The 20,253-nt window shown below is 47.8% G+C and overlaps 1 protein-coding gene across 1 annotated transcript in view; it reads left to right on the forward strand.

Annotated features, from left to right (window-relative positions):
• The first annotated feature begins 301 nt into the window (after nucleotides 1-301).
• Nucleotides 302-20,253, forward strand: part of LOC131205766 (sestrin homolog) — a 24,587-nt gene continuing 4,635 nt past the window's right edge. The window contains exons 1-2 of the mRNA XM_058198012.1: nucleotides 302-352; nucleotides 9,734-9,761. Coding sequence (XP_058053995.1) covers nucleotides 302-352; nucleotides 9,734-9,761 — 79 coding nt within the window. The remainder of the gene's footprint in view (nucleotides 353-9,733; nucleotides 9,762-20,253) is intronic.

Below are 20,253 nucleotides of genomic sequence, written 5' to 3' on the forward strand. Positions count from 1 at the left end.
AAGCCGATCGACGAGCGAAAACTTTTGTTGGCATCGGTTTTGGCAAAAATGAAAATTTGACGAAGCTGACAACAGCAGCAACCGAGACGAGACGTTCTTTCGGGCAACGACGACGACGGTTTGGTCGATTCCATCATCTGTGTTGTTTTGGTTGTGATTTAAGTGAGCGTTGCGAAACGCTCAGGAATACAGGCAAAGAGCTGATAAGAGCTGAAATCTCTCACAGCAGCAGCAGCAGCAGCAGCAGCAGCAGCAGCAGTATCGTGGGACAAAAAACGAAAAGAGAACGTTGTAACAATAGATGTTCTCTATGGTCGATTACTACAACGATATGGGGCAGTTCGAGCAGGATGTAAGTATGGGTTTATATCTATTGCCTCTGATCTGTAGGATTACGAAACCAGAGTTTATTTTATTTTAAGCCTGCATGATTTCTATCATTTATACCATTGTGGAACGAACAAACTTCTATGTTCTTTTACGTAGAACATCAAATTACTTTCGATGAACCTACCATGAGCGGAAGAATACATATTTAATTTAACAATGCGCCCAATAGACCGGTTTAGTGTGTGCGGCGATTGTCGATAAACTTATTTGACCGCGGCGTATGGCGCTCCTTACCAGGGACAATCATTCGAGGGCTCCAATTTGAACGCTTCGTCTGCCTTCTGTTGCTAAGCAGTCTTTTCGAGCGGTCGGCCTACCTAAGCTTTAACGTTCCGTGATAAGAACTACGCTGTGTTTACTGTCGGTACTTGCAGCTCTAGCGGGGGTACCAGCTGGTACGGTACGGCAAACGCAAACAGACCACCAAAACTGTTACACCCGGAGACCGCTAGATGATTAGTACATGTTTTTTCATCATTGGAACACCACAGATATAGACAGCGTGTACAGCAGGGGACAGGGTGCGGGGTTTCTGAAGGCGTGTTCACGTATTTGACAACAATCGTTGGCATCGAACATAAGACTATCTCAAGCAGCAGTAACGTCTACTATCTTCTTCTTAACCGTTGCTCTTCCAATCTACAGCAGCTCTCTTATCGCATAGGAGCTTTACTTTAAGTGTGTCGTTTGTTTGCAACTGCTTTGATCATATCTTCTTTATGTCCGTTATTTTTGTCGACCGGAGCATAAAGAGAGGCGGGGTGCGTAAATGATTTGTGCTGACGAATGCACTCTCCATTGTCACAAGGCCACTGAGCTTCACCCAGTGTAGGTTCGTGTGTCATAGCGAAGGCCGCATTGAGCTGTAACAGCAGGAGACTTCTACCCAGGGTGCATGGATTGTACCCGGCGTGTGGTACTCTTATCGGACATAGTTTCTCAGTCATACAAGTTTCTCTAATCCTCTCACTGTCATCTGCGTCCCCCGTTCAACACATTCAGACACATTGTGGCTGTTTAGTGCCTTTGTTTGACAACAAACCGAACACAAACCACGCCAGAATTTGAGTGCTGTGTTAATCCTGTAAATGAGCGAATAACAACGAATAACAAAAAAAGAAGCTTTGCTTCAAATTGTGCAGTGTAATCTGTACTCTCTGGGAGGCCATTGGCAACAGCCGGAATTGAGCTCTGCTCTGGCACTTTGACCTCTGGCTTTTTAATGTCATATGCCGTTGACAGTCAGTTTATTCGTCGAGCAGCAAGCACCAAACGAAAGAGTGATGAAAATAGATGCCACTATCACACGAGACTATTGAATCAATTACCACAGTCGGTCTGAGGTTTTTGTCTGTCGTGCGGGATGTTCTTCGCTCCGGACTTCGGAGCAACACAGCGGCCACAGGCCATAACCATATCGCTGCCGTCGATAGGTTGGCGTTTTTCGGAGAACACTGCCGGGTATAAAGTTCGAAAAATAAATAATGCAAAACATTGTTTGTGTTAGTTTTTCGAGCTGTCAAATCGATAGAAAATAAATGTGGTTTCAGCGCTTTAATTGGGTTCTGTCAACCAATTGTGGAGTGGAAGGTGAGCAAATGTTCAATTAATGACGATAAGGTTCATCTCTCTTTCGTTCGAGGAAAGCAGAAACGCGTGGCCGGCTCCGTTATCACTCTGGCCTATGTATAGAGTCCTGGGCGGGCACTGGATAAGAATCATGATTAGGTTTCTTGTGAGGACGCTTTCGATAGCTCTCGACAGAGGGTCTCCGGGTGCCGCTGATAAAACTCTTCACGCTAAGCGATCGATCTGATAAAAAAGCGAAACAAACATGGAACACGCACTCGGAGACTGCTAGGCTCTCTGCTTTCTACCACGCCACGGAAGGTGGTCACACGTGAGCCCTCGTGCCCGCCTCTCGTTTGACGCGCCCGACTGCAGCGAAAATATATACTGGACATAATTGGCGGACCCGTTGTTGTCAAGTGACCGCCGCCTAGGTACATGTGGTTGTGCGATGTGCTTGCCATTTTCATATCGTGCGCTTTTTATTTGTTCCGTTTCGCTACGTCCTCCGTGTCTATGGTTGTAGTAGGTCAGCGCTTGGTGCTTGTGTTTCGCTGAATCACGTACGGTCTACGAAGTGTTGGGATGAGCCACTGTTATGCACTTTTTTTGTGTGGTAGATATCGCGTCTTGTCGCGTTCACTTTGTCACTCCAAAGTGCAGAAATCGTTCGTTAGAGAGTGATGCGAAATATGGAGCGCATTGTTGCTTCAACGCCACACTACTGCAGCCGCGTTAGCACAGGGTCAATGACTTCACTTGTTGCCTTATCTGTCTGCTGCGCCGATACGCACGGCGTCGCGCCGGTCGTGCTCACACTTTTTTGTGCCGTGCTTCGAGGTAGAAACCGCGAAGCGTGTGCGTGTTTGTTGCACGATAAGTGACCGTGTTGAAGTTTCAGTTTAGTGTGCCCCATAGAAACTCGTGAGTATACAGCTTGTGGGGCGGGCTGCCTTGATTAGCATATTGCCTCACGTTGATAAGCGATAGCGCCTGTGTTAGTGACGGCTTGTCGGCAAAGATTTGGCCGGCCGTAAACCGCCGATACTCAAATATTTCCAGTTCCATCGAGCGATCTTCCAGGGAAGCTGTTTGTTCATAAATTGTCCTTTGTCAGAGACAAAAGCGTCACATTTGCAATCGAGCTAAACGCTTGTCATCGTTTGTGGCGCATCGTATTTTGATCACCATTTTCTGGAATACAACAAAGGCCCTCAGGCCAAAGAATGTGTGTATTCCTGTGCATCAATATTATTGCATTATTTTAACTTTAATGTACGAGCTAGAACTATGTCTTCATTTCCAATTACGGATGATTAATTATGAAATCTAGTAGATATTCAAATAAAATATCAACGTTATTACTGTGCGAGTAATTTGCGATTGATATCTACCCTTGATCGGCATGTACTACACTCAGTCAACTATCTATAGGCGCACCCAAGTGTTACGCACTTCGCCATGTTTGCAACGTATTTTTTGAATAATGACAATTTCAGTGTGATTTTTTTGGTAAAAAATATCTATATATATAATATATCTATCAGTACAGTTTTGTAAACAAAAGAGTAGTTTGTTTCGATATTTCACGCTAGCACGAACAGTTCAGAATGTAACATAAAACATGTTAGTCAGCCCTAACGTATAGAATTTTCACTTTCATTTTCATCATTCAAATAGTAACAAAACTTTGAGAGTTTATAGATGATGTCGGCGAAATCGCCTCGAATATTTTAAATATGGCTGGAAAATCGCCCTGATCCATGTGCTCGTCGATGTTACTTATGCTTGAATACGTACAGACGTGCGCATGCAATCATGATTAGCAAGTAGTACCTATTACTCAGCCGCCGGGGGCTCAATGGAGCTGTGTAACGGAGGACGGACAGAAGTCGATATGCAGTTGCAACACTTTAGCCCGTTGTTTGCAAAGAAAGTATGTTCAGCCGTGTTGTCTGTAGGCTAATGAAACTACCTAGGCGCACGGTTAGTACGATGGGGGGATACTTAAACTGCTATCCTAAACGTGCTTTGCAAGACTAGATTTTCGCGCTTTCATCAGGCGGCTTTACTTACAGCAATACTCGATGTCTTCATGTATAAGGACTCGGTACATTAATCAGAAGAAATTATTATCTTTATTGGACTGCAAACTATATTAAACTTCTTATGGTCGGTTAGTAATAGGGGTTGCTCTGTGACATCAGGGACAGGCTGCAATCGAAAACCATGCAATCTAATATTTTACGTATTACGAAATCCAGAATGAACAGCATAAAAAAATATTGAAACGCCCAAAAACAATCTGCAATAAAGTGAAAGATAATGGCTGCATCATAATGTTTTATTGGTATGTAATAGATAGGTAATAATAATGAGACATGCGAGTAGTAATGATAAAAAAGACATCAACGAAAACCGCGTACCGTGTGAACTAGTCCTGACCAACCCAACTACACGATGAAACTTCTCATCAGCTAATCGTAAAACCTCGGCACACACACCTCATTTAGCCATGCGAAGAGCGAACTCGATAATTGCTTAATTGCCGACCCCCAATGAGCAGCTTGCACAAAAACCGGTGGACCGCAAATGCGCGGTCTCCAAAATCCTCCTAGCAGGAGGACGGAGTTGGAGGGTTTGGGGATTGATTCGAGTCGTGCTAAGCATGCGAAGCGGTAATAAGTAGTGGACGAACAGCCCCCGGAGACAAAAGATCGCCGATCGTGTTAGCGGCGCCTGTCTTGGGAGTGCGGGCTAAATCAAGAACAATCCATTCGATCGAACCGCTATCCTTTGCGTGCTCGATCTTGACGCTGGTGATGTCACTGGATGTCTCCGTCTTGGGTCGTTCGGCACTGAAACCGGTTCCAAATCGGTTGCGACCGCGACGTCTTGCCCCGATGGTCGTCGTCCGATCGTCGTGTAGGTGTGTGGGGGGCACCCACCGGCAGTTATTTGCAGTGACGTATAGGGGGTAGCCCTTCTAGTGTCTGGGATCCTTCAGACCATCGTGGCGTGGTGGCGAAGGGTGCCGCGATGTTGTTTGTGTTGCGGAGGTCAACTAGCCAACCGAAACGGCCAGAACCGATGGCGGCCTAACAAACGGAGACACTGATTGATAGCGTCTGAGCCCTGCGCGGTTGGCTACTCGAAGTGCGGAAGTAAGCCGCGACTGTCGGTTCCGAAGGAGGTCTTTTGATTATTTCGATCGAGCCCCACGATGACTTGCCACGCGCGGGATGTGGAAACTTCCACCGCGCCGGCGCCAGCCGAGCTCACCTGCTGGCCCGAGCAAGATCCCGTCTCCTGTCCGCGAGGGGGTACCGATTGCTGGTTTCGCTAGCACCAAGAAGGGGGGCAATTAATATTCCACACACAGCAAACAACAACGGCCCTCATCGATATGCTGTTTCATGGTTTCATGCTCTCTAGAGTCGCGTACCCGGCCGATCCTCTCGGTAACTGGGGCTCTGCCCTCTTGCCTGCCTCTCTACGCCCCAGCAGTCGAGTTTTGATGACGGCACCACTGGTGGGGCGGATGAACGGTTATGGTTTCTCAAGGTTACAAATTAATTGGTGTAAATTAAGCTTTATTATCGTCGCTGAATATTTGAATATCTTGCGCGCCGCCGCCTGGATGGACGCACGCGAGCCAAGCGTTCTGGGGTTGTGCCGGTTTCCGGGAACGAAGACCTCTAACAAGAAGTGTGACGGTCTATTTTGGGATCCATCAACCTTTTCGGCCGGCACTAATTCTCCATTTGTTTACTCTGTTGATCCTTTTTGCGCCGACCAGTCGCTGGCCAGCTAGTCGCCATTTGTCAACCGAAGAACGACGTGATCGGAAGCTGAAAGCAGGATACTTGGTTGGGAGATTCCTTACGATATTATCACTTCATGCTTCGTTTAGTCGTTGGTTGATTTTGTTGACCTACAAACACGATCTTTCACCTCTGGAACTGTGGATTACCAAAACAATGCTTCCAACATAGGTGACAATTAGTGATGCTAACTTCTTCCGCATGGAAGACATAGCAACTAGTCTTTAATCGGGAGGTCTGTAGGAAGAACTAGATTTACGGTCCAACATATAATGTTGCGTGCGTAATAAGTTGATTCTTTGCAGACACACACTCTGCAGGTTAATAGGCCCCGTAGGTTAATATTTCCCGAAAAAGAATCTGTTTAAATAGAACAACTTCCTCCACGATGTTGAACATAAATAAACTCGAGCGCGACATTTATCTGGCCATACAAGGAAAGTGGCCTATATTTTATTTTCTTGGAAAAAGTATAGATTGGTATAGGTTTGAACCCCCCCGTCGCGAAGACGTCGCGAACACACGAGATCCATATAGAATGCATGAATGATCTTCTAAAAAACAAATTGCTTGCGTCGTCCAAAGGAAATTTGGCGTATGGCTCGTTTGGTCATTTTAGCTAGATTTACCCGAAAAAGTTTAATATACAATTGCATACCTATTGAATGCACATAGTTTTTTTTGCCCATACTCCGCTCAACCGTATCAGTTTGGTTCCTTCGGTTCTACGATATATCTCTAGAGAGCGACTTGCAGGCCACATGTGTTGCTATCTCGTGTGAGAATCGGAGAACACATTTTTTGTGAGTCGTGGAAACACAAAACACTCCGGCCCAACCTGTTCGGGGTCGGTTCGCCGGGGATCATAAGTGTGGTATCTACAAGAAGTATTATTACGCCAACTGCGCCATAACCGGGGAATCGGCCAGCCGAGCCGTGTGGTGGTGTGCTTTGCGCGGAATGGTATCACGTTTGGTAAACATGCTCTTGTTTCAGGCTGCGGTGGCGGGGCTATTGATATCGTTGGCGATGCGTTTAAAAATAGTGGACGCGCCCAACGTCTTTGCAGAGGAAAGTGAAACGAAATACACACGATGGCGGCGGGGGTCAGTTGGCCCTAAAGTGTAAACATGATGATTCTAAATCATCATGTTGAGCACATTGTGCCCAGAGCAATCATCGTCATCGTGTATTGGTTTCGACGGATATAAGTTGCCAAGGTTTCTAGGAGTAAAGAAGAATCTTTCACACAGGTATTTCTTCTCGTAGGCACACATTACATTGTTTGCTGGGACGGGCAGCGCTTTTTATCACCAAATTGAACTGTCAAGTTGCGTGCACCACTATCAGGATTCGAACTCCGACACCTTCGAGTGGTAGGCTCCGATTATTCGGTGCAGCCGGTTGAAGAACAAACCACGAACAAACCCACTTCGTAGGCAAGTTGTTTACGCCCAAAAACGCCTTTATTGCTAATGCAGCGTGGGTTGGGCTGGGTTTTGTTGTAGTTGGTTTCGCCATCTTTTGTTTGATTATGGACTTGCTCTCGTTTTGCTTCTGCTCTGAGGATCGCACGCCTGTGGGAGAGGTGCAAACAACCGAGGAAACTGAACGGGTCCACACGTTGGTTCAATGAACCCATTTGTGAAAAGTTTATAACACCCGAATCACCAAACAGCCGAACCATCATTCCGCCCCACACGCCAATCTAGTAGCGGCGGGCGGTCCTCTCCCCGGGTCCATAGTGTGCATCTTCAACAACATCACAACAACCCACCACCACCCGCGAGGCAAATGAAACGAATCAAAATAAAACAATTTACCATGCGTAGAAAGCTCGCTTAGCAGACGTCTTGGCGCACTTGTTCCTTCGCCCCGGTGGTGGCCCCGGGTGAGAGCCGATAGGCGGGGTGAGCACATTGTTTGTGTTACTCTACTACTCTGGCCGTTTAATTCGAGTGAGTAAAACGAGCGTCGCAAAGTAGGGCTACGACGGCGAAGCTGCGGCGAAATGTAAATAAATTTAATCAAGTGCCAAGTCCCTTTTTATTTTGAATAAATCGTGCAAACGGAATTCCACGGCACATCTTGGTCAATATTCGAACTCGATTTCGTTGCGGTAGGAAGTGGCACAAAACTAAAAACCGAGAGACAGTAACAGTGATGTGGAGTGATATTTCTATCGTTGACGAATGCACATTACATGATTTAAATATTACATACAATGTGTTTTTTTATATTGATGCCCATATCGAAACGGAGTTTCCGATGACGGCAAATAAGATGCTCAGGTTGGGATTGGAGCTCAAAATATCGACGTCCATTCTCCTCTTTAATCTCTTCATCGTTAAATTTAGTCAAACTGTAGTCGCATTCGGCCCTGTTTCTTCAAAAAAAAAGAAATGCCCACAGCAATGTCTAACACTCATGCAATATTTTTAAGACGATATTGTGCAATTCTAAGAAGTTTAGATCTTCCCAAGTACTGACAATCGTAGGCAAGCGGGGGGAGTCTTTACTCGATTGCTTGTTACTTCAAGAAACCCAGCAATATGACCGTATTAAAGCCACACCAATCTCCAATATTTGCGGCCGGGCCCGGCGAAGGACCGGGCGCCCGGTGATCCATTCCTTCCTTCCCTTTCGATACACCATAATCGGACGCCATTTCGGTGTTTCGCAGATACGGATGATGCTGTTGTGTTTACAAGTCGCATGGGTCGCGCGAAACCATTCGCCAAAATGATTATTTTAAATCTTTTGAGTTTCGAAAACTCGAAAGAAATCCGTGCCAAGTCAAGCGACAACAACAAAAAAAAAAACGAGAAAAAGGATGGTTTGTGGGAATGGGACGACAAACAAATGCTGCCGGCGACGCCGCGCTCTCGGTCGTGTGTTGTGACATAAGGGATTCGCGGGAACTGGTTTGTGACGAATAATAATGCGCGGCGTACCCTGTTTTTTTTTTTCGATGGCGACGAATAAAGATCGCGTTGGCCTGGCCTGGCCCACAAATGCGACCGTGGTCCTCTGGTCCGTTGCGTGCGGCGGAGGTCTCACAGAGAGAGAGAGGACGCGCGTTGGTTGTGGCGGGGATGAAATGAGCTCTTTTGCTAAAATATGTTTCTTATATACATATATTTATATCCGACTCCTAGCGCCGACCTTCGGTCGGCGAGGGGTTGTGGCCGTATTTTTGTCTTTATGTTTTGTCCATTTCTCGTGCTCTTGAGCGCTTGGTGAGAATGTCTTTTGGATTTTCATTTCCCACCAAAACTCTTTTGAAAATGATCTCTACAAGGAAACTCATTGGGTCACGGCAAACGAAGAACGGTGAAGATGAGCGAATGAATGATATTGTTTCCACATTAACACGGCGGCGACGAGCAAGAATCACACAGCGATCAGCGATCGATCAACGAGAGAGAGGAAAAATGCCCCAATGAGCAAGCGAAAACCAAACAATCCTTTTTTGCATAGGAGGACCTCTAAATAATAGCAAAACAAAACACCGCAACTGTCATCGCTCCTCGCGTGTGCACGTGTGCGTGTCCGAGGGAGAATGACGCGGTTTGCGTGAAACGACACGATGTGTTGTGATCCAATTTTGAATAGTTGTTTACCGTCGTTCGCGGCCACCGGCCGCCAGTTGTTGCTTCGGTGTGTATAAATAAATACTAATTATAGCGTGGACCCCACTCTCCGATACTCCTCTCTGAGAGGCGTTGATTATTTATTTTATTATATTTTCTTCCTTGCCTCGGCTGGCATTGAATCCGTGGCACGCGGCTAAAGGGGAAGAACCGGGTGGTGGCGATAACGAAGTGCCTTTTAAATCCAGTTTTTGTGGCAGTATTTGGTCGGTTTACCGTTTGCTTCACGCGCCATTCTGTTTGATAGTGTCCTGGTGCCCGCTCAAGAAGTTCTCTAAACTTTGAATTTATCAAGAGAGCGCCGCCAAATCCTCTCCAACCACGGATGGGGGTTTCGTATGTTCCTGTATCCAATTCGGTTTCTTTTGCTGCTCACAAATCGTTCACTTATGACGGCTACTTGGGGGCGCTCTAGTCGCGAGAACTACCCGAAGGCTGCAAGCCTGGCACTCCAACGTCCAATACTTTACGGCATCTGTGTACTCTGCCGCACCTTTAACGTTGTCAGGCGGCTCTTTCAACAGAAGAGAAGCACTCCACCCCCCTGGGAGGAGACTCGGGAGAGCGCAATGGACTGATCCCGTCCGAAGGGTGGTTGTTTACCAAACCGGAATCGGAGACCGCCGCAGCGTAGGACGGTGGAGGCGCCTGGTTGCAAGGCGCGTGTTGACTAGCGACCATCGTAAGCCGCTTTCGTGATGGCACGGTGATGGCGCTGGCTCATACTGCTGCAATCCCGCGGCGAAGTTACATCATCCGCGTGCCGCGCTATGGAAATGTCCTTAAGAAGTTTGCTGTTGGCGCGCGCGTTTCGCTTGACGACACTCGCCTTGGTTTGCTTCTTTCGAGTGCGCCAATTACGTGCCTTACGAGGGCTGCGGAGCGGTTCGTCACGGTTGACCGAGACCAGCGCCTAATCAAACTGACCTAGTCTTCCCACACCACGAGCCCTGGGAGTCTGTGCTGGTAGGGGAGCAGCAGCCCTCGGATTCATCGGTCTGGAACCGAGAGTAGAACGGCTGCGCCGGGGTCAGGCGGAACTGGACTACGCATTTGGCCAACCAACCAGTAACTCTTCGCCAGCAGATAACCAACAACTGTATAGCCTCGACTCTGTGTCCCCACAGGAGGGCGCCCGAGTCGCGGAAGTCCCGTGTTCGGCGTATGCTAATCGAGAGACCTTCGAAAGAATAACTTTCTGACAGCCGAACGCAGCACCGCCCCCTCCTCAAGGGGGGCACCCACACTTCTGATGGAGTATAGTAGCGGCCGCTTAACAGGTTTACTTTGTATTCTAATCATTCAACTGTGCCTGAACTATCCCTGAAGATACAACAACCTTGGGCATAAATTGCCCATCAAGCCCCAACAACGGCGCAGTGTTTGTGGGTGGTGCGCGAGATTGACGGGTGGGGACACTCCGTTCCGGTGGTGAGTTGATGGTTTCAGAACCACAACCCCTCCCCCGCCGGGTTCCTCCTCATCAAACAAGCCCCATTGTGGTGTGTCATATTGTCACGCAAACTGGACTGGATTCCGGGTCTTGGCAGGTACGTCGCGGTGATCACGAGGGCGACAGGCGACTATACAGTCGGTCCCCCCTGTCCGGCTGTCCCAATTGAAAGTCCAAAAGTTCATTCCCGTGCGATTTACTCTGCCCTGTCGATGTCACGATTGCTGCGGCCAGAGCAACCCAGCAGCAGGAACTGTGGGGTTCCGTAGTGCTGGGGTTTCTCTCGTATTAGGTTGGGGAAAAAGAAATAATCGTTTTTTGCGTGAATTTCTAAATTTTATTTAAGATATTTCTGATGGTCAGATTTACGTCAAATATGTACCCTTTTTTGGGGAAAATTTGTTGCCATTTTGAGGGTAGCTCCATGATGCCTCTCTCATAGAAGTCTTGGTCGTTGTTGGCGAAAAACTCTAGCAATCCCTTTTTACAATCCTTTTTTGATCTCAGTTAGTTCCGGGCAGTTAGTTCTGGTTTGACCACTGATTAAGCTTCTTCACCACGATCATTTTCACACAGTATTGTCGTATGTATCCCATTCCTCATCCCCAGAACCGATCCGTTTAAGAAATGGTTCGATTTCATTCCGTTGGCCCCAAAATTGATCAGATGGAAATTCGATCCATCATGTTTTTGGTGTAAATAGGGTGGCGCCCAATCATCGAGCTTCTGTTTTGAATCCCGCTTTGCGCAAATGGCTTTAAGCTGTTTGATGATTGATCTTTTTCGCTCTTGGTCGATGCTCTGATTACTAAAATGCCGATCAACGTTGATTAATTCTGTGATTTTTATCGACATTTTCAATGGTGGGTCTGCCTGTGCAAAATTTGACTTAGCTCTAGCTGTTCGGCAAAGTGTCGGCACCATAAACACCATGCAAAATTTCAACGGCCTAGCTCGAATTGTGGCCTTTTTCAAAGAAAAACTGTAAAATGTATCCAATTTTCTCTTTGTTGACTTCCATTGTTTACCCCCTGTAACTCACAAACCAATGGAACACACAATAAACAGTGAAAGCATCTTATTAAGTGTATAGTATCAGCTTTAAAACGAGCCTAAATTTAAATCTGTTTGATCGATACTTCACGAGATATCGATCACAAAAGGCATCAATCTTGAAAAACGATTTTTTCTTTTTTCCCCTCAACCCAATATATTCGGAAAATAAACTTCAATATCTATCTTGTCAGTCAGAGTGACGCCTGCGAGTACAGTGGCCGTTTTGTGTTCCATTCTTTTGAAATATGTTGGATAGGATTTGGATTTGACTGAAAAAGGCTAGAAAAGACGGTTGGGCAAAAGTTTAACAGAGTACAATCAATTCAGTCCATCTACGATCTGTCAGGTGCTGTTTGTAATTATGCCAATGCTTCTCCATACCGGTTCCAACTAATCTGTATGTTTTAATCATCAGTTCACCATCTTCATAATTTGAAGATCCCAAAACCGAGATGTTAATCTCGCTGTGGCATTACACACTGGGCTCGTCATTGTTTTTTACAACCCGAACACGCCTGTGATCTCTGCTCTCCCAGATGATCGGAGGCTCGCCGTTCCTTCGCAATATGTTCGATCCCCCCAATCCTTACGGCGGGTGGGTGTCTTGCTGAGAGGTGGAATTGGCCAGAGGTCGCGCAACTTGTCCCCCGACGCATTGTGTGTCGTTCGCGATGGGGTGCAGCGCCACGCTCTGCACTGCAGTCGCTAGTGTATGTTAATTGGTGAGTCGCACGTCGAAATTAAAAAAATGGATAATCATTTCTGTCGCGAGGCGGACGGGCGCGCACCCTCAACTTCGGCAAGAGCGATCCGAGCAAAACGTGATCATTCGCGCGGGGCGGCATATTATTATTCCGCGCCATGCTCTACGCTCCGCTGACGAGAGGCGAGGCGTACCCCCCGAGTGTTGGATTGGTGAACTGTATAGACCCCCGGTCGACCGATGCGATCTCCCGCCATTGATGCTGGAAAAGTCCGTTCCCGGCGGGTGTCCTAAATGCCGCGGGTTGATGCACGGGGGACGTTTAAGGGCAGCAATGCATTATGCATTGCTCGTTTGCATTACCTCTCACAAATAGGGCGGATTTTATGATCGACCACTGGTCGATCCTACGCCTACCCTCCGACGATGGACGCGTGCGCGCGTCTCCCATTGTCGCATTCTACATTGTTGACGGTGTTCTTGGCGTGGTACATCCAAATTACTGCATGCACTACGTGCCTCCGCCTGTTCGATGCATAAAGTGATTTATGATTGATTGTCTATTGTGTCTGTCGCGCCCCGGGACGAATTGAAAAAAGTAATGGATTATAATTGTAGTTGAAATGTATCGTCCAACCCCCCGACCGTAGTAAGTAGCGATCCAGCAGCGACCGATCGAGTTAGTGTCGTTAGCTCTCGTCGATTGGAGGGCGGATGATCATCATAGCGTGAAAAGAATCGGCATTTACTACGCAGCAAACTAGTACGCCGGCCCCACCCGAAACGGAGAGCGTGTGATGGGGGATCGGGAGACATAAATCCCGAATTAGGAGTGGACGAAGCCTCTCCACTGAAGCTAACTCATTCTGCGAGATGCGATCGAAACAGTTTATTCGGTGAGCCCCAACACGTGCGTCCCAACAGTTTTCTGGAATGAACCCGGAATCGTCGCGCAGCAACTGGCGGCAACCGACAGAAATATATCTGCTTCTCAAGGCTTTGCTGGCTTTTTGGACTCTTCGTCGTAGCGAATTTCGGTCCGAATTCGGTTCGGTTCGGTTTGTCACGAATTTCGATGATGAGAGCGAGAAAAGAGACTCCAACTTTTCGGCACCTTTTTATTCATCTTTATCCTCTTTTTAACATAAGACAACTGCGCGAACCGTCGCTTCGGACCGGTAAACCCCTGGCGAGGATAGAGGTTCAAAGTTGCGTGCTGCCATTTTGCTAGCCGTTCCTAATAATTTATCGCTTTGTTTTGATTTTCCAACCGTACGACGGCGCCACGGCCGCGACTCCACTCAGACCAGACCCGGCCTGAGCCGTGGCTGAGAACTTGACCGTGGACCACTAAAGTGTCGCCTTAGTGTGCGCGCCCGCGTGTGTGAGGGTGCGTGGCCGGCCTCTGCACAAGAGCGTCCTGAGCGCGTCGCGGTCCCGAACAAAATCGGCACTCAATTTCTCCATACTGAGACCAAAAATCTCACGTCAAATTGTTTTCTCGCCAAGGGCCAGAAAGAGAACGCGACAGCGAGCAATATTTTCTCTCGCTGTCACGCTAATATAGCATCCAGTCCGCCACTCAAACGACAAACTGTTGGAAATTTTTGGTTCAGTGCAAAAGCATAAACGGATAAAGGCCAGAAAGAGAGCGCAACACCGAGCAATATTTTCTGTCTTATTCGCATTGATGCGGCACTTCTCACGGACCATTCCAAGTTGTCAAAACGGTCACTTCAATTTTCTATGTTCCTACGTTCGACGTTTGTTTACAAAAAGTTATTGTGCGTGAAAATCGTGTTAAATATTTAATATAAAGCAACTGATTATCACGGTAAGTAACAAACAGTGAAGTGAAGTGAAGTAGTGAAAGTGCATCTGTTTACATTTTCAGCCGTGTTTACAATGAAGAAACGACTGACCATCCCATTGGATCGCTACCATGGACAAGACGGTCCAAGACAGCGACGGAACACTTTAAACAGAGCGCGCTATATGGTGAAGAAATGCTTGGAAGCTGACGCAGAAAGGGTCGATAGTGTCGCCGGACCTTCCGGCATTTCCGATGTTCCTGCTTCTGCTGTTGCCGTAGACGTTCAGGACGTTCCTACCACCGCGGCCGATGTTCGCGGCCGAGGTTTTAAATAACGTAACAACTGAATCGGCAAAGTCTTCCTTTACAGCCTTCGTCTCGAGCTGAAACAATGCTTCCACAGTATGAACAGGAAAAAAGGAAGGCGAAACTGTCGGGTTTCCTTCACTCATCGGGTTTGTTGGGAACAGATTTCCCGTCGCGGTGTGGCCGTTCTGAGACAGCTGCCAGCTGGAACTTTCCATTCGGTCAACACGTTCTGTTAGCAAATCGACTTTGGCCACAATATTGCTGACCAGGGACCCTAGCGAGGACCTTTCCGAGGAGCTTGGATTCATCGTATCTGCAAATAAATCCAATGGTGATAGATTGAACGATAACGGCCCGTTATTCCGATACAACTTAATGTAAGTATACTCACATATTATGCACGTATCAAATGTATCAAAATACTAATCGATGAATTCAAAACTTTTTATATGTTTACGGTTTGCTGGAGAACAACAACTACGTCCACTTTGTAACCGGTGTAGGCGTACGAAACACAAGCACGCAGGAGAAAAACAAAGAAGCCTGCCACTGAATGCCAGCGATGCAGCGGGAAATTTTCGATTCATCGATGTATAGCGTAATTTTCAGAGTTAGGGATAGTTACGTGACGTTAGCACTGGTGACGTAGTCATAGAGTTAGTGTAAATGAAATAATTATAGAAAACTTGTAATTTAAAAACACTTGGCGATAAATACAAAACATTGTTTACATCGGATTGACAGTTGAATTTGAGGGAGAGGATGAGAGTGAAAGAAAAATATATGAGACCCAAACAAAAGCGCTCACGGAGCTAGTGAGACGGATTGGGATATAAACGCGATTTTTGGGATATACAAGAAGGAAAGTGAGCCGTTATATCTCAATCCAGCCATAGTGAGAGAGGTTGTCTCACAGGTTGAGATCTGGGGCCAGAAAAATGAAAAATTGAGTGACTTTTTTGTTCGGGGTGTCGTCGTGATCATCAGCGATGGCGAGGTCTGTGTAGCAAAGAGAAGCTATTAAATAACTTTCTGGTCGGCTCGCTAGGCCCCGGCCGGGTTCGCCGCTCCCCGCTAGATTATGCTCAACATGTGTCGAAGGTTATCCATCCTGCCATGATGGCGGGACAAGTCTGGTGCGCGGGTTCGTCGTGAACTCACTCAACGAGAGCTGCTGAGAGAGAGAGAGCTACGGATTTCCGTACCCCCCGGGAATCAGATCTTCACGAAACTTTGTTCTATCGTTGACACATTCCCCTTTTATGGTTAATTGAAACGAAGAGTTTGTTTTTCGAGTTAAATTTCCATCCTGCTGCCCCCAAATCGGGGGTGACCAAACTGGAAGGCGACGACACCCTGTATGGTGTCCGGTTTTGTTTCCTAGTATCTTCAGAAGAACCATTAGAGTGGGACTGTGGTACACGGAAGGCCTACTATGTGGCAGAAGCACGGTTCTAAACATGGGTCGTGCCAGTTGGGCCTAGGAAAACGTTGTGTGTCTAATGGACTGATGAAATATATACGTTAAGTCGAACAAACCCAGCTCCTTGTCCACTCGTGCTCGTGCCCTGCGCAGTTCAGGAAACCAATGCCCTACAGCTGCCAGTCGTTGCGGGCCACTTAATTGCGTTACCTTTTGAACGGACGGCGCAAACAAGACGGATTTCGGGTGATCGAAATCCATCGCCATCGCAAACACAAACAGATTACCACCTGTAGGTGGGGGAGAGGAAACGGACATTCTGATTGAAGGTTATCGCCGACTTGAAACTGGTCTTCTGGGGCGAACTAGTTAAGGCGGGAGCGGTAGTGACAAGTCGAGGATTGAGTGGTTGGTCGGTGGAAGGGTAGCCCTTTAACACGTTTGCATTTTTTTTCCCACCCATCAGGGTTGGATGCTGCTACCAAAAAACCCCATCTTCGGGATGGTAAATGGACACACCACACTTCTCCTACGCAAACAAAGCGCCAGCATCTGGTGCGCATCTTGGGCTGGAATGCAAGGAAAAACATCTCACCCCCTGTCAAATGACGCTTCCTGTCACTGTTGCCAATTTTTGGCGCCATTAATCGGCGCCGACTGTTTTTACTCTCTGGCCACACAAAGAGGACGTCATCTGTTTTGTGAGTGAGTGAGGTGCGCCTCTACACTTCCTTTAACGCATCGCACGTCAGATACCATTTAATATCCGGCACTTGGAAGAGTTCCAACACATGTGCTGTTTACTTGTTGTTCTGAGTTTACAAGTTAGCCTGGCTAGAGTCGTGTGTCGCATTATCTTAATTGTAGGACTCGTGTATCGCTCCAGGGGTTCAGATAGCGGGTAATTACATTTTATCGCTCCCTGTAATACCAGCGGATTATCACTACTAACCCACATCACATCCAGTAATAGTGAGCTAGATATAAGGGACACGGAACGAATCACATGTTTGTCAAGGTACATATTTTAAGGTGGCATCTCCAACGGCAAACAGCCGTGGGTAGCGCAAGGCTCGTTCAATTGAAGCACAGAAGATAAGTTAGACAGGCAAAGCCAAAGATCTCGGGATTGGTGGTCCCGAGATCCTCCACATTGTAACTTTCAGCAATAAGGAAGCGATCGTGTCTTCTCGGCCCGGCCCGGCCCGTGCCCAGCTCGTAAATTATTGCCCCTAGAGTTGCCCTAGTCTCAGACACGTACGTGACGTACACCGGAAAACCGGCCAACTGGTGAGGACGCCGCATGTGCATTTTGGCACATGCCCGATTGGCACAATTTCGGTGCCGACATCTGGTGCCGGCATCACGCAGATGCCGATGCACACGTACCGATCATTTCGTGTGCCGCGCGCGAAGGGAGAATCAGATCATAAACTTTTATCGCCCTGCTGCTGCTGGTTTGGCCACCTTGCAACAGTGGGGCAAGAAAGAGGGGACACCGGAAAGGCGATGGATGAAAAAGAGGAAGGGTATTGTGCAAAGCGTGTTAAATGTTGAGAGGCAAACAAGTGTCCAGCTGATGACGGGGGGCGGCGTGCACACGGAAGCGCCGACATGTCAAGTATTTTACCCAAATTGGCCGCTGTCCAAAATTGTCAAAGTATCGTCAACATCCTCTCCCTGTGGTGTCGGTATCCATAGCCTCCGGCGTGCTGTGCAGATGTGGTCTCGAACTAAAAACAGGAAAAAGGATCAACAGCGCAACGGAGTGATAAGCGCAACAGACTCTCTCGGAAAGAAAACAGCACGGACAGCACACCAACCACCCATCAGCCGGTTCACTACAACACCCCAATATAATCATATTATCACACAACGTCGCCTCGTGATCGCTGGGTTCAGATGGTAATGAACCTCTACTACACCGCCCCCTACACGGGTGGGAACCGGTCAGTAGTCGTCTGCTGTCTCTGGCTAGGTTCAGCGAAAATGATTGATGGCGTACAGCATGAAGGTGTACAATCACTCACTCTCCACCTAAACAGCTGGTGGATATGCGCTGATGGAATGCGGTGCGCTACCTTTTTAGATTCCATGCTTCCGTTCCGCCGCCGTCTGGCGTTCCGGATCGGAAGCAAACGTTCTAATTCCGGAGTGAGATGTTGTTGATGAGCGGTGTGCGATGATAACACGGATGGCGGCGGTGCCACTTTGGGGCTGCCGCGCCCGTTTAGGCCATCAAGTGTGGTGTTTGTTTGTGGTGTCGCGAATCAGAGAAACAACCATTATCATATTGAGGAGGAGTGTGATTTTTGCCAACAACACGTAGCTGTGTATTTTTGCACTTAATGCCTCGGCGATTGCCCAAGGATAAACACAGAATTTAAACAGCTGCGCACAGGCAGGCAAAGAACCACCGGCGAAGCGGAGTCTCCCAAGGAGAAGAAGTTTAGAGCGCCGGCCGGTTGTCCGACCTGCTGTCTTGGGGAAGCTACTTTCGGTGTGCTTCGCAAAGTGGTCGCTCGGAAAAGCCTCTCTATTGGTTCAGAGATTCGAAGGAGTTGTTAGTCACGTTCGTCACAACCCCGTGGCCACCGGATAGTTACGTTTCCGATGCTATTTCTGCAAGAATTGTACGTGCCCGGCTTCAATTCCGCCGTCTGCTTCCGGCTAATCACAGCGAACTACCTCCAGCCAGCGGGTGCAACATCCCTTCGGAACTATTTCATCCCGACGAGTATGTGGGGGGTTTGGGGCGGGTGATTTGTTTTGCAAATAATCTCTTCCACCACGCGTTGTCTCTCTCGCTCTCTTTCTCTGGGTACCTAAAGTGGGTTAATGGAAGTGGCCACGGCGAGACTTGTGAGAAATCGCCACCCCCCCCTCCACCATACATTGTTGCTGTTTGCACACTGTGCACGGCCACGCCTGGTCGAGAGTAGAACGCTGATGCAACCATGTTTGCCTGCGCGCTTATCACCTTCTGACAAGAACGATGCGCTGTGCCTGGCCAGCTACTAGTGGCCGGACGGAGCAGGTTGAGGGTAAGGGTAGCGGAGCACCAACAACAAGTCTCAACTCTTATCTTACCTAACGCTCAAAGAGTCGAGCACACAGGACTCTCCACAGGACTGTCGGATCGCGTTGTTTTGTTGCAGTCCAGAGGTTCGCGTCGTTTCCGGAAGGAGCGTTGGATCTGATGATGTAAGGAAAATATGCAGCCCGCCGTTGTCACCCCTGGCTGGACTGGGTTCGATTCCCTAGACAAGCGTGACGATGAGATTGGCGAGGGGCCGACAACCCCGTCCGTTAGAAAGCAACGTTACAGTGAAGGAATAGAGATTAACATTGTCTCTGTTGGAGGTTAAGACGGCGGTCGGCGATTGTAATTGCCGGATAAGAAGAAGAATCATTTATCCCGGCAGAGGGCCAAAGAAGAGGAGGAAGATCGGGCCGCGAATGAGCACATACGCCGTTTTTTAAACACCACTCTGACGTTTGTTTACGCCAAGCAATGTCCCGACAAAATCCTTCTACTTAACGTTCGATGATGTTCGTGGCGTGGCGTACAATTTCTCTTAGGTTTCATTATGCCTATTATGCCAGGAATGTAAGCAACTTCAACGTTCCTTCATCAAGTGATGGTCAGAGCATCGCCCAGACGCTTATGTTATCATCCTCCTGTTATCATCCTTATGTTTACCGATAGACTGTTGTTCACCCGGGACAAAATGATCGTTTGTTTGAATAAGAAGGTCGACAAATCTTGCGCAAATCAATCGAACGAGGAAGCGAGAAAATTTCCCGAATACAAAAAAAAAGATGGCAAAAGCGCAAATCTTTCAGTAACGGACGACTGTTCCCGGCGACCATGCGGGGCGCGGCACACGACGCCATTGACGTCAACATGCGGCGGTTTATCAGGACATTAGCACGCGTCGGTCGCTGCGGGTCGACGAACGTCAAGATAATTTATGGCCGATCCTCATTTTTGCACTGTTTTTCTGTTTTCACTGTTTTCGATCTGTTTTGTGGTGCATTTTTGTGAAATACGATCGCA

This window comes from Anopheles bellator, chromosome 1 (genome assembly GCF_943735745.2).
Source record: "Anopheles bellator chromosome 1, idAnoBellAS_SP24_06.2, whole genome shotgun sequence".
Classification (NCBI taxonomy): domain Eukaryota; kingdom Metazoa; phylum Arthropoda; class Insecta; order Diptera; family Culicidae; genus Anopheles; species Anopheles bellator.